This window comes from Oculina patagonica, chromosome 10 (genome assembly GCF_052425735.1).
Source record: "Oculina patagonica isolate OP01 chromosome 10, crgOcupat, whole genome shotgun sequence".
In the NCBI taxonomy this organism is placed as follows: Eukaryota; Metazoa; Cnidaria; class Anthozoa; order Scleractinia; family Oculinidae; genus Oculina; species Oculina patagonica.
Window position 1 is genome coordinate 6,549,602 of NC_135767.1, and position 13,637 is coordinate 6,563,238.

General features: G+C 39.5%; 1 protein-coding gene across 1 annotated transcript; it reads left to right on the forward strand.

The window, feature by feature from the left end:
- The first annotated feature begins 1 nt into the window (after position 1).
- Positions 2 to 8,863, forward strand: LOC144628312 (uncharacterized). The gene is made up of 4 exons (XM_078486400.1): positions 2 to 685; positions 3,639 to 3,954; positions 6,105 to 6,340; positions 7,763 to 8,863. Exons 1-4 carry the CDS (start codon positions 104 to 106, stop codon positions 8,141 to 8,143), a joined length of 1,515 nt encoding a protein of 504 aa, XP_078342526.1. The 5' UTR covers positions 2 to 103; the 3' UTR covers positions 8,144 to 8,863.
- The last annotated feature ends 4,774 nt before the right edge of the window (positions 8,864 to 13,637 follow it).

Below are 13,637 nucleotides of genomic sequence, written 5' to 3' on the forward strand. Positions count from 1 at the left end.
GGAAAAATCGCGGGCTCTGCAATTCCAACATGGCTGCCAAATAGAAGGTTTCTGCGAGGGTTTCTGCTAAGAGATCGGTTTTAGTGTTGCAAGAAGGTTGAAAATGGATAGGAAAGATCAATATAAGACATCAGGTCTTAATGTAGCGGCCCAGAGAAGTAAACGACGTGATCAAGAGGCAGGAATTCGCAAAGAGAAGCGTGAAAAGTTGTTGAGCTCGAAACGAATTCGCTTCTCCGAAGTCGAAAGTGATAGCGAAGTTGAAGACTACACTGCAGATCAAGTTCAAGAATTAGCCAGAGCAATCCAGAAATCGGACAAAAATAATCTTAACAGCCTTAAAAGCCTCAGAAAGGCGTTTGCACAAGGCAGTGAGCTCATAAGCGTCTTTCTCGCAGTTGAAAATAGTCTAAGAGCTTTGGTAGGACACTTAACGGGAAATAACGCTCAGTTTCAACTGGAAGCAGCTTGGTGCATAACAAACTTAGCTACAGGTGTCCACGAGGATACAATGAAAGTGTTAAAAGCCTCTGCAGCGTATCTCATTACTTATCTTAGCGGTCAGAATGTTCAGCTTCAAGATCAATGTGCTTGGGCGCTTGGCAACTTCTCTGGTGATTCCCAGGAGTGTAGAGACATTTTACGGGCACAAGGGATTATTGTTCCAATGGTCAATCTTTTAAAGGTATTTAGAGGAATTGCTGTGCTGTGACAACGGCCCAGGTTGCATTCTAGTACACACCATGTCGAGGATACATATACGCCAAGGTTTTTTATTACATAGTGTCTAGATACCCGGCAGCCGGGAAGTGTTTTCAAAATACTACATACCCGGCAGTCTGAAATTATTCTAGAATTTCCACGGAAAAACCAATCCAATCCTCCTCAAAACTATAGATCTTTGCTTAGAAATGCCAAGCGATTTCAATTATAGTTTTGGCTTTGTGTTTGAGGAAATTTTCGAGCTTGGGCATACTACAAAATCTTGATTCTTCGACACTTGGAAAAAATTCGTACTCTGACTCCGGTGTCAACTCTTATAGAATAATTTCTACAAAAACTGAAGTTGAAACCCTGCGAGAGTATTCGATATTTGCTGAGAAATGCGAAGCGATTCTAAATAATGTTTTGCTTTTGTTGTGGACGAATTCTCTTGGCTTCGGCATACTATAAAATCCTCGACTCACGGGCACGGTTGTTCAAAAGACTAGATACCCGGCAGTCAAAAATTCATGAATAATCAATACATTCAATATCCACAAAAATGATCATTGAAACCTAGCTCCCGAGAGTATTTAAGTATTTCAATTTTCGGTCGGAAATACCAAGCGAGTTTTTACAATGTCAGTTTGGTTTTGCACAAATTGTACGAACTTTATGTGACTCACGGGCACGATTTTTCAAAGACTACATACCCGGCAGTCAAAAATGCTTCCCGTTTTTCCATCAAAATTCCATTTGAACCTGCTGAGATTCTGATGAGATGTCGGTGTAGAAATACCAAGCGATTTTCCAACTTAAGGCCTCAACAATTGCCTCGGTAGGACCCAGACCTAGATCAACAGAACCTCAACGCTATTAGGCACACGTTGCGAACTGATCTGAGAGTGGTCTCCTCACTGAGGGGACAAATCCCCTGAATTTGAAAAAATCTACTTGAGTGACTATATATAGAGGAACGCTTTGTATTTCTATTTAACCGAGAGCTTCGTCGCTTCCAACGCTAAGCCGTTTAGCCCACAGAAGAACTTCGTCGCTTCCAACGCCGAGTTTGTTTTGGCGCGAAAACCAACACCACGTGCCACCTTTGTCACGCCACTAAAGTGTCACACCGGAAGTTACATCGGTGGCGGACTTTCGTCACCGAACGCTCAAGCGTTTTGTAGCTACATTTTGTACTACTTTGCCGAGGAAATTGTTGAGGCCTTAAGTTGGAAAATCGCTTGGTATTTCTACACCGACATCTCAGCAGGTTCAAATGGAAATTTTGATGGAAAAACGGGAAGCATTTTTGACTGCCGGGTATGTAGTCTTTGAAAAATCGTGCCCGTGAGTCACATAAAGTTCGTACAATTTGTGCAAAACCAAACTGACATTGTAAAAACTCGCTTGGTATTTCCGACCGAAAATTGAAATACTTAAATACTCTCGGGAGCTAGGTTTCAATGATCATTTTTGTGGATATTGAATGTTTTGATTATTCATGAATTTTTGACTGCCGGGTATCTAGTCTTTTGAACAACCGTGCCCGTGAGTCGAGGATTTTATAGTATGCCGAAGCCAAGAGAATTCGTCCACAACAAAAGCAAAACATTATTTAGAATCGCTTCGCATTTCTCAGCAAATATCGAATACTCTCGCAGGGTTTCAACTTCAGTTTTTGTAGAAATTATTCTATAAGAGTTGACACCGGAGTCAGAGTACGAATTTTTTCTAAGTGTCGAAGAATCAAGATTTTGTAGTATGCCCAAGCTCGAAAATTTCCTCAAACACAAAGCCAAAACTATAATTGAAATCGCTTGGCATTTCTAAGCAAAGATCTATAGTTTTGAGGAGGATTGGATTGGTTTTTCCGTGGAAATTCTAGAATAATTTCAGACTGCCGGGTATGTAGTATTTTGAAAACACTTCCCGGCTGCCGGGTATCTAGACACTATGTTTTTATTAAATCTAAGCCAAAGTCTTCGTTGTATCCTAGATTCAGTATAATGCAGCCTGGTCAACGGGCAAGTGAAACATTGAGTCGATTATTCACTAGACAATTGAACACCAAAGTAAATTTGGATCAAAGCTAATGTTTTGAGCATTAGCCCTCTGTCAGAGCTCTGAAGAAGGGCTAGCGCTTGGAACATCAGCTTCCCAATTTCCCTATGGCAATTAATATTAAGTACCTTTATCAACAAGGATATCAACACCTGCCCATAATGGGGACCTTTGACCATTCTATTGGACTTTCTTACACATTTTAAGTGACATTATTTTTTTGGCCATCCACAAAAATATTTCCTGGAGTGGGGGCCTGTATTTGAAACCAACCTCATCTATGTTCAAATCCTTTGCCCATGCCCATTCCTCCCTCCTTATGCATACTATTATGCATACTTATTGGCTGAGATGACAGGGGATTTTGATTGCTTACCACTTACAAAGCCAATCTGGAGATTTCAGCCAGAAGTTTTGTGGAAGAATGTGCCATTTCAGATGCAGGGGTGAGGGGTGCGGGTGGGCCAGGCCCCCCCCCCCCCACTTAACTGAAGGTCTGGATCTGCTACTGAGTTTAACTTTGACCCTAAAAGCTGACAGGCCTGAAACTGGTGCAAAACAGTAAATGGAACATAAATTTTCATTCAGGATCTCCCAACCAGGAAAACAGGACTTACACCTTTTCAGAATTTCTGTTCCTCCCAGAAATTTTCCAGTCAAATGAACCAGACAGTCGTGTTTCATTTACATCCCAACCTGGAAGTTCTGGAAATGTTTTGTAGATGCTTATGGTAAACAACCTTAAGTTTGTTTCCTGACTATCTGAAACAAAAGTCATTTCAAACTTACAGGGAGGAAGGAGGGGGTCTGCTGGTGAGATTTGTGTTTTTTGTGTGAGAAATTTGTTTTTAATTTTTTCTCATTTTCCTTTCTAGTCACCAATATCTGCAGTAGTCCAATCAGCGGCATTTGCCCTATCCAATCTTGCAAGAGGAGACCAGATCGTAGCTGAAGAGTTACTTCAAGCAGGGATAGCTCCTGTTCTCATCAACCTTATAACTCCAGGAAACAGCTCCACAGATGTTGCTACTGAAGTTGCTTGGGTGCTTTCATACTTGACGTCAAAACCCAACTGTGTGCCCGTGTTTGTTTCAGGAGGGATAATTGACATTCTTGTACATTTCTTGGATTCACTGGCACAGGACACCCAACATAACAGTCAAGCTGTGACACCAATGCTACGAAGTCTGGGTAAGATTTTTGTTTCTGTAACTTGTTATTTGAAGATTGTTTTTCATGTTTTCTGTGTATTACATGTTAAACACTTAATGACTGGTCCCAAGGGAAACAATTAACTTTGTTTAGAGACTTTTGGCTGGAAACTGTTTTACTATTACCTGTAGATGTTACAGCAGTTTTCAATTGAGTGTCGTAAAACCAAAACCAAATTAATCACTCTAGCCAATCACAAAGAACAGAGACAATTCAGTGAACCAATCAAAACTCGAAGCAAATACATGGAGCCAGCACGAAGCGCGGGAAAACGTGCGCGAGCGAGTGACGATTGGTTTTGGTTTTACTTCTGATTGGCTGAGAAAGTGGCGCGAGAGTTTTAAACCAATCACTGAGCGTAGTAATGCAAAACCAAAGCAAATGCGAATTACTTTCGACACTCAAGTGAAAATCGCTCTATGTAACCTCAAAGAGTACATGCTGTTTTGAAAGAAATTCTAGCTTTACAGCAATGTGTTATAACACTGTCAGCTTCAAGCTTACATGTACATGTACAGAGTCAGTCAACTCTTTCTAAGACAGACCCCTTTTGGACTGGCTCCAACTGTCTGTCTTAGAGAGGTGTCCATCTTATTATAGTTTATTAAAGTCTTATAGGGAGTTTAGTTACAGTAAAATGACTGAAAAAGGCAGGAACAGGACCAACACTAGGTGTCCATCTTATGGATGTGTTTGTTAACAGAGAGTTGACATAATTCTGTAGATATATTAAATTTTATGATAATTCTTAGAGTTCGGTGGTACGTCAAGAAAATTTCACCCAATTTGAAACAATATACACCATTACAGTACAAATGTCATAACGAAGGGCTAATGGCCAGCGTGTTGTTGGAATATGGATTAGAAGGCTAAGGTTTGAGTACTGGCCAGGGTCATTGTATTGTCTTCTTGAGCTTAGCATTTTGAGTGGCCATGGCCACCTTTTGGCTGTACCAACAATGAATCATCTATGGTTTTTACCTCTATTAAGCAGCCACCACATGTAGTTTTGGCCTTGCCAAAAGAAGTTACAACTCATAAAAACATTATTATTGTCACTAAGCTGTAAGTGATGATCTGTTGATTTCCTGGCAATTAAGCAATGTTCCTTGCATACCTTTTCCTAATTTCTAGTGAAAAATCCTATTAAGATGCCAACCTCTATTAGAGCGGTTTTCACTTGAGTGTCGAAAGTAATTTGCGTTTGCTTTGGTTTTGCGTTCACTACGCTTAGTGATTGGTTTAAAAATTTTGCGCCACTTTCTCGGCCAATCAGGAGTAAAACCAAAACCAATTGTGACTCGCTCGCACACGTTTTCCCGCCCTTTGTGCCAACTACATGTATTTGCTTCGAGTTTTGATTGGTTCACTGGATTGTCTGTGTCCTTTCTGATTGGCCAGAGTGATTACTTTGGTTTTGGTTTTACGACACTCAATTGAATACTGCTCTAAGCAACCACTTACCATGTCCCCAACGGTGACCACAAAATTGGGACTCAACTATACTCTAGCAACCTAGACTAACCAGCTTTACTGATTAGGCTTTTGTCAGGCAACCTGGCAAAATGCTGGGGGACGGGTAGGACAAGTTATTATGGATACTTTGGCAAATGAGGGTAAAGTTTACATCCAAGCCTAGGGGCCCATACTGCCAGAGCTTATCCCCGTTTATGTAGCATGAAGCGACTAGGAGTATTAATTTTCTACTTCCCTCTAGATGAGATCAGGGTTGTCAAAATAAGCCGGCAACCGGCGCATTTCACCGGCTTTTCCGAATACTGCGCCGCCTACTCGGAATATTAGTAGGTCAGTTCTGAGTGTGTGTTACCAAGTTCTGAGTGTTTCATAGCCCCCTACTTTTTGGATGGAACCTGCTACTCTAACACCCACTGACAACCCTGTGAGATGCTAGTCCATGGTAGGATTATCCCAGCATTATTTCGCCGGTACCCTTTTATACACCTGGGTGGAGAGGGGCACTATGAGAATTACAGGTAAGTGTCTTGCCAAAGAACACAACACAACGACCCTGGCCAGGACTCAAACCCGATCCACCTGAGTCCAGCACACCAACCATTAGGCCACTGCACTTCCTCAATGGCAAATGAAAGCTCTCTTCAATCCAACAGGTAATATTGTCAGCGGACCTGATGAGTACGGTACTCAAGCAATGCAGAGCGACACACTCGTGGCAGCAATGACGTCATATCTCCAATCAATGCACAGACACATAAAAAAGGAGAGTCTATGGGTGCTGTCCAATCTGACTGCAGGACCAACAGAACACATTGATGCATTTATTCAAGCTGGGGTATTACCGCTTGTAATGGATTTGATGTCATCAACTTATGACATCAAGAAAGAGGTTTGTTATTCCTCATTGGTTATATTTTGATGTAGAAAACAGGTCAAAGAAATATGTGAGTTTTGCACTGTAGTTTTCTGAAAGCTTTTCTTACTTAATTTTTATTTCATAGAAGTACAGCTAATCCTTGGCTAATGGACACGTCTTGTATGCAGACACTTAGTCAACATCAGGGCTTGATTTCACTAGCCAAACCAATTTTCTACTAGCCAGAATTCTCAAGCTAACTTAGGTTTAGGCAGAGGCACTTTGCTGTCTTCACTGGCTCTGTTTTGGGTCAATTTTAACTTACCGGTACTTTTCGGTAATTTCAGCTTGTCCACAGTCTGTGATAATTTTAAACGTGGCGACAAGTCTCTACTTGTGAGTTCTGTTCTCTCGGAGTTGATTTGGATGTATGGTTTTCTTCCAATAAAATTCCTGAAATTTTAACTAGCCATTTGGCTAGTGAAAGCCCAGAGCCTACTAGCCAAAACTGCATTTCTACTGGCCTGTGGCTAGTTGGCTAGTGTTTGTTTTGGGCCCTGCAACTTTCCACCCACTTACATGTACAAATACCTCGCCCAAGGGTGTCCACTGAGTTTTTCTCCCGGGGGGAGGGGGGTACTCCCATGTGTGGCCTATATAGATAATTATGTGCCGCCCAATAGGGTATGGTTTTTGAGGTTCTCGATCCTTAAATAGGATATCATTTTTGCTCTTTTGGCAATGTGTTCCCGGTGTGATCCTTAGATAGGGTACCTAAATTCTATTAGCTAAAATAAACGCCCAGCTAAATGAAAAAAAAAGGCATATTAAAACTGAATTTTCTGTTCAGGTATTAGAAAAGCGATTTTATAAAGATTTGTGTATAAATTTGCCGTGTACGGTTAGCCGTTATTTGGGTCGTCATGGAACACACTCCTCCCCTTAAATAGGGTGTCATTTTTCGGTTTTGGGCCTTAAAAAGGGTACCAATTTTCGCTCTCTTTATCCTAAATAGGGTCAGGGTTTACGAACCTTAGCGGCACAACCCTATCAGAAATTTATGGGAGTACGCCCCCCCCCCCCCCACGGTTTTTCTCCCAAGAGTGACAAACTATAACCCAGGCATGTCCACTGTGCAAAAGAGTCGCAGATGAATAAAAATTGCTCAGAATTGCCAACAGAACAATGGTAATGAAGGCATAATTTTGATATACAATTAAAATAATTATTGATAAATATTTAAACCAAAAAAGATACCTTATATTTTTCATTTCTATAAGCACATTCTACATCCAAATTAATAACTTTTGCTTCTTTAAACCCTCCAAGTTCCTGTTGCTGCATAAAGGCATTTTTATAGAAGAGTAAAAATCTTGTTGGTACAATTTTACTTGTCACTATAATACACCTTTCCAATAATAATAAATTATCGGTGCATTGTCTTGTTCACAATAGGCTGCCATTTGCTTGTGCAACATTTCACACCATGGACCCGAGTACCTGAAAAATGTTTTAGACCTGGGAGCCATGGAAGCATTCGTCAACATCATCAAATCTCCAGATCAAGATGTTGTCATTACAGGTCTTCAGTTTATTGAAATGGCCCTGAGAAATTTCCCAGCCTCTAAAGAGCTGTTTGAGGCTGCCGAGGGCGTGGCTTGTTTAGAGGCGCTGGAGTACAACTGTAACGAAACAATCTGTCGATATGCAAATGAGCTTCTTGATACATATTTCATGGAAGAAGGACATGAGGGGGGCGACAGTGATGAAGGCGAAGGGAATGGTGAAAGCGACATGTCGTCTTGGAGATATCAAGACAGTGAAATGAAAGCATAGTGTGTTTTGATTTTTTGAATCAGTATTCAATTGCAGCGGAAAACTTTATATAGATTGCTGTCGTACAAGATGTTTACTATTGGGACATTGTTTTAGCTTGTCACACAATTTTATTTTTAGAAGGAAGGTTTCATGATAAAAAGGAAGCAAGAACAATTTTAATTACAGTCCAGTGGAATCAGTTTTTTTCTCTATCATTGGTAGAAAAGCAAGGAATGAATAAGGAATGAGATTGATCTCCATAATTTATTGTAAAGAATTCACCTTGTTGGCCACAAGAAAACTACTGAAACCATTTTTTTAAACAAAGAAAAATCATTAGATGACAAGGGGTTTTTAAATGTTTACACATTTTCTCGCATCTGTGAGTTTTTTTTTCCAAAAAGCAATAGTTCATCAACCTGAGAAAACAAGTCACTTTTCACATACATCATCCATCCCCGGAGTGAGCCAAAGCACAACCTTGATCCCAGGCTCTCTCTTCGGGATTAAGGCTGGCCAGAACATTCCATACTGATGACGTAACAATGCACAAATCTATATAGTGTACCTGATTGGTTAATGATTTTCTTTACGCCAGTAACAGCCAATCAGACACTACAATGACTGTTATAGAGCTACGTCATCAGTATGAAATTTTCTGACTCGACTTTCTAAAACATTTCTATTGCGGAAGCGTAGGACCAGAAATCTTTGTTTACTAGAGAGATTTTCCTACATTCTTACATAAGAAAGTAGCCTAAACATATTCTTGATGTACCTTTAAGTTTTCTTTTTACTTTCATGCAATCAAATGACCAGTCGTATTTGATAACTTATTTTGAAAACTGTAATAGTAAATGCAAAACCATTTCCTGGACAATACGTTGTTGAATAGTTTCTTAGTAGTTTATGTCCTTCCCAGTGCAGGGAAATAGAGGTGTTGGAGAAAACTTGGCCTGTTTTAGGGGTTCAGTAATTTTGGGATTAGCGCGAATAACGGGGAATGGAAAAAACGTGACGGGCTTCCGCATCTCTCCGACTTACCCCGGTCCGTTTTAGTGTAGAATGCACTATTGTGATCTGTCGTCTTCTAAACCGCTAATGCCTTAAAGCGCTAAGGTATAAACTTTAATAGTCAATTAATTAATTGATTAATATCAATTAATTGATTATTCCTTGCGGAGGGGGTGGGGAGCACCTGACCGTATATCTACGTAAGGAAACAAATATCCTGGCTGAACTGCGTTTTAAAATACCTTTCGAAAGAGATGATTTTTTATTTGTTTTGTTCTTTACTTCTCTCTCCTCCGCAGAGGTCTGTTTCGTACGGCCCCTGTGCTCCCCCTATTTTTTATTTTTTGTGTTTTCGCCTTCCCCTACTAAAAGAGCCTCTGCGGGGGAGAGAGTTCTTTACATTGTAAGAAATGTTTTTCGAGCAGGTAACACCGCAACTTAAATTAAAGTTAAATAATTGGCCTTAATCTTCGGAAAACAAAACAACATCGATGTCGCCGTGAAAAAAACAAAAGTATCATGTTTCAGCATTTGCAAAGAAAACAAAAGTATCTTGTTACAAATCAACAAAGTATCGTGTAAGCGTAAGGGACTCGAGAAATCGGGATACTACTGCGGTATCATCCTCGTGACGGCCATTTGGGGTGTCGTTGATACGAGGGCTGATTGTATATACAAAGTGTATACAAAGTAATAATAATGATAATAATGGTTTATTGGTAACATTTCTACAGAGTAGCTCTACATTTACAAATTAACTTAACCCTAACCTAACAAATAAAATGATATTTACAATTGTAAAATTCATTAACTATTCATGAGGGTGCAAACAAATCCCAGTACCATATTCAGACCACATGTACACAACTGTAAACCCCAATACAAATCAAACAATAGAATTAACTTTTGATACAAACTCCTGCTCAGCTAATAAGTATTCATTAACTTTTGATACAGATCTGTACTGATTCGCATAACAATACTTTGTATTCAATTTATTGTTTTCATTTCACAAGTAGAATAAAATATTCGCGTCCGATCTGTATGGGCATTTACAATGGCTCGCCTATCGGCTCGCCATTGTAAACGCCCATACAGATCTCCCGCTCATATTTTATCTACTACTTAAAATTCTATAATTATCAATAAATTACTGTATACTACTATGCTTTATTATACTATATACATTTATGCGTTTAAAAAATTACTATACTATATACATCTAAGAGAAAAATAAAAATAAAAAGCTACAGGAGATCAATCTGTTAATTTGGTTTTCTTCAAAAGGAAGCGCTTTGCTTCCCTGCAAAATGCATTATGGTCCACAGTGTTTTTAAGGTTCGTTGGAAGTTTGTTAAATAGGGTAGCGGCGTGATCTTGAAAGGTGTTAGATATTAGTGGGATTTCTACTTGAATGCATCTGTTTGACCTTAAGATTCTGGACGGATTGTGAACAGAAACGTAAGTATTCCGGCCAAAAAGGATTATACAGAGCTTTGTGCACTAATTTAAGCAAATTCAGTTGTCTATGTTCTTGTATTGGCAACCAATTGAGGGATAAGACATCGTCTAGAGAAGCATATCTTCCCACTACAAAACTCGCAGCCGCCTTTTGCACACGCTGAAGACGATTTACGAGGTAGTCCGGAAGGGCGTGGTAGATTACATCGTTGTAATGAAGTTTAGACAGCACAAGTGCTTGCACAATGGTCTTGCGTAGGTTGAAGGGAAGCATGTGTTTAAGCTTCCTGAGCATTGCTAAGGTGGCATGGCAGGATGATGCTATTGCTTTCACATTGTCCTCCCAGGCCTTTCTCGATTATGCTAGCATTTTTTTCGGCATTTTTTTGGGAAAACGAGCATTTTTTTTTTGTTTTTCTTGAAAAAGAATTGCTAGCATTTTCTGTCATTTTTCATGACTGTGATCCAGATTTCAGCACTCAGAACTCAGAAGGATTAATAATCCTAAAGTTTCACAATTTTGATTACTTAATTTGATTGTTTTCTATCTGTTTCGTGTCGACTGTTTGTGCGTTGTGTTACTTGTGCGTGTACACCAACGGAAAAAAACGGTATGGGTGGTCAGCGGGTAACTCTTTCTCTTGCTCAGCCAAGATCAGCGAAGATGGCGTCGGCCACGAACTTGCAAGATAATGATAATGTATTTAGACTAGTTCCATCATCTATAGCAAGAGATCGATCACTACAGTCCACTACAGTATTACCTGTTGTTGATATGAGCATATAATGTAAGAGTTTGTACCTTTTGTTTGAAATAAAACAAAGCATTCTTCGGAATTCAAGTGGCATTTTTAAAGAAATCAGGCATTATTTTAGCATTTTTTGGCTTTATTCGAGAATTTCTAGTAGCATTAAATGCCAGTTTTACTAGCATAATCGAGAAAGGCCTACTCCCACTTCAAGTGCTGATGAAGGTGGGTACCAAGTAGTTTCGACGTGCTGACGCGTTCTAAGGTATTTCCTCCAATTTCAACGTGGAAATTTACCGCGTTTTCCAAGGTAACAGACTTGTAGCTAGTAAAGGGTGAACAATTAAGGCGGGAGTGCAATACAGTCATAACGCCATACATTTCTCTCTAAAACAGACACCGTCGGGATCGACTCCAGTTGTCCGTCTTATACGGAGTCTAGTTACAGCAAAATGAGTGAAAAACGGCAAGGACGGGACCAACACCAGGTGTCCGTCTTATGAGTTGATTGTATGTCTTACGTTTAAGAAATGCAGAAACTCACTGGTCATCTCATAAATCTATGTTTTGTGGTGAAAAGAAAAAAGAAAAAAACGAAGATTTGATGTACTTAATTTAATGTAATAAATTAATGTAATAAATTAATGTAATAAATTAGCAGATGGACACCAAACAGTCCCCTGACAACCTTGTCTGATGGTGTTCCAAATTTTTTTTTCATCCTTCTTTACTTCTTACTTGCTTATCCTCAACGGGCCTATGAGGACTCTTGAGGCTAATTCATTAAAATTTTTCTATTGTTAGCGGCTACTAATTTAAGCAATTTGAGCAAGTTGCGGGGCGAAAAACGCTAAATTTGGTACTCGTTAAAATTTGTCTTGTTCAAATTTTATACTTGTTAAATTTAAATATCCCATCCCACCCCAAAGGAAAACAAAATTAAACAAAGTCGACTTAAAAAATTCTTTTAAAAATAGATGTCGGTAACTTTCTGGCAATGCAAATGTTCCAAGTTCAATTTCAAGTGATTTTGTTTAAAAATTTTCGAAAAATGGCTAATTTAATCGCTAATCTTTAATACTCAGAAAAAATCGCTAAAATTTATAGTCGCTGACAATAGTAACCTTAAGGTATTACACGAGAAAAGGGAGCAAGCAACGAACCAGAAACTTTGTTTTACTTTTCGACAATTTTGGTCGGTCGGGCGATGGGAAACGAACCATTTTTATTTCGCAGACTGGCAAAACTTGTCGGTTGTGATTTCAAAAAAAAAAAAAAAACCAACCGCTTTTAAACGTTTTAACGCGGCAAAAAAGAAATCTAGCACAGCAAAGAAACCCATGCATTAAGCTGCATGGCTTGATAATTCTATGAAATTATGACGATCTGTTTCATTGTCAGGAGTTTATTTCTGTTAAAATTTATTTGGTGACGGTCCGTGAGGGCAACTCCAACGAAAAACTTTTAACCCCATCACATGGTGAGAGAAAACGGGTTGAAGGCAACAAGTAGTCAGAGTTCAGAGTTCAGCTATCTCCCGACCCCTTTCCCCTTATTACATTCTCGATTCCTCAGTCCTCGGCGTATTTTAAAAAAAGTTTGTGAGAACTCGAGCGAAGTACCCTCGAATTGTAAATAGGAGAGGGCCACGAGTTTGTTAGCTTTATAGCTATTAAGTGCTACCCTCTATAAATAAAGACGTTACTTACTTACTTACTTACTAATTTGGAATGCTACATGTGCTTTTTTTAAAGGAACTACGTCACGGGGATTTTGCAGATGTTTGCAAGCTGGTATTAACTGTTTTGTAATTAGTGGTAAGCAACTTAAGCCATGAAAAACATTTTCTTTGAACATCTAAGGGAAGATGTAACCCTATTTGCTGATCGAAATCAAGCTACGGCTATAAATATTTTTTTTTTGGAAGGCGCGCGGAAACAGGCCTGAAAATTTTTCAAGTTACAATCCATTTCCACAGGGTCGTAACCAGGTATATGGGATCAGGGATCACAGCCTTGGGATCGGGATCACAGCCTCGGGATCGGGATCATGGACCCGGGATCCCGGATCACAAGTCATGGGATCGGGATCGGCCAATCAGATGGGATCAGAACGGAATCAGGGATCAAATGTTGCCACATTTTGGGGATCAGGAATCAAAATTTAGAGCTAAAATTTGGGATCAGCGATGAAAAAATTATACCTGGTTACGACCCTGATTTCCATCCAAGCCATCCGCAATCAAAGACTCAAATATAGCAAATTTTTAACCAAAAATGGACTATTAT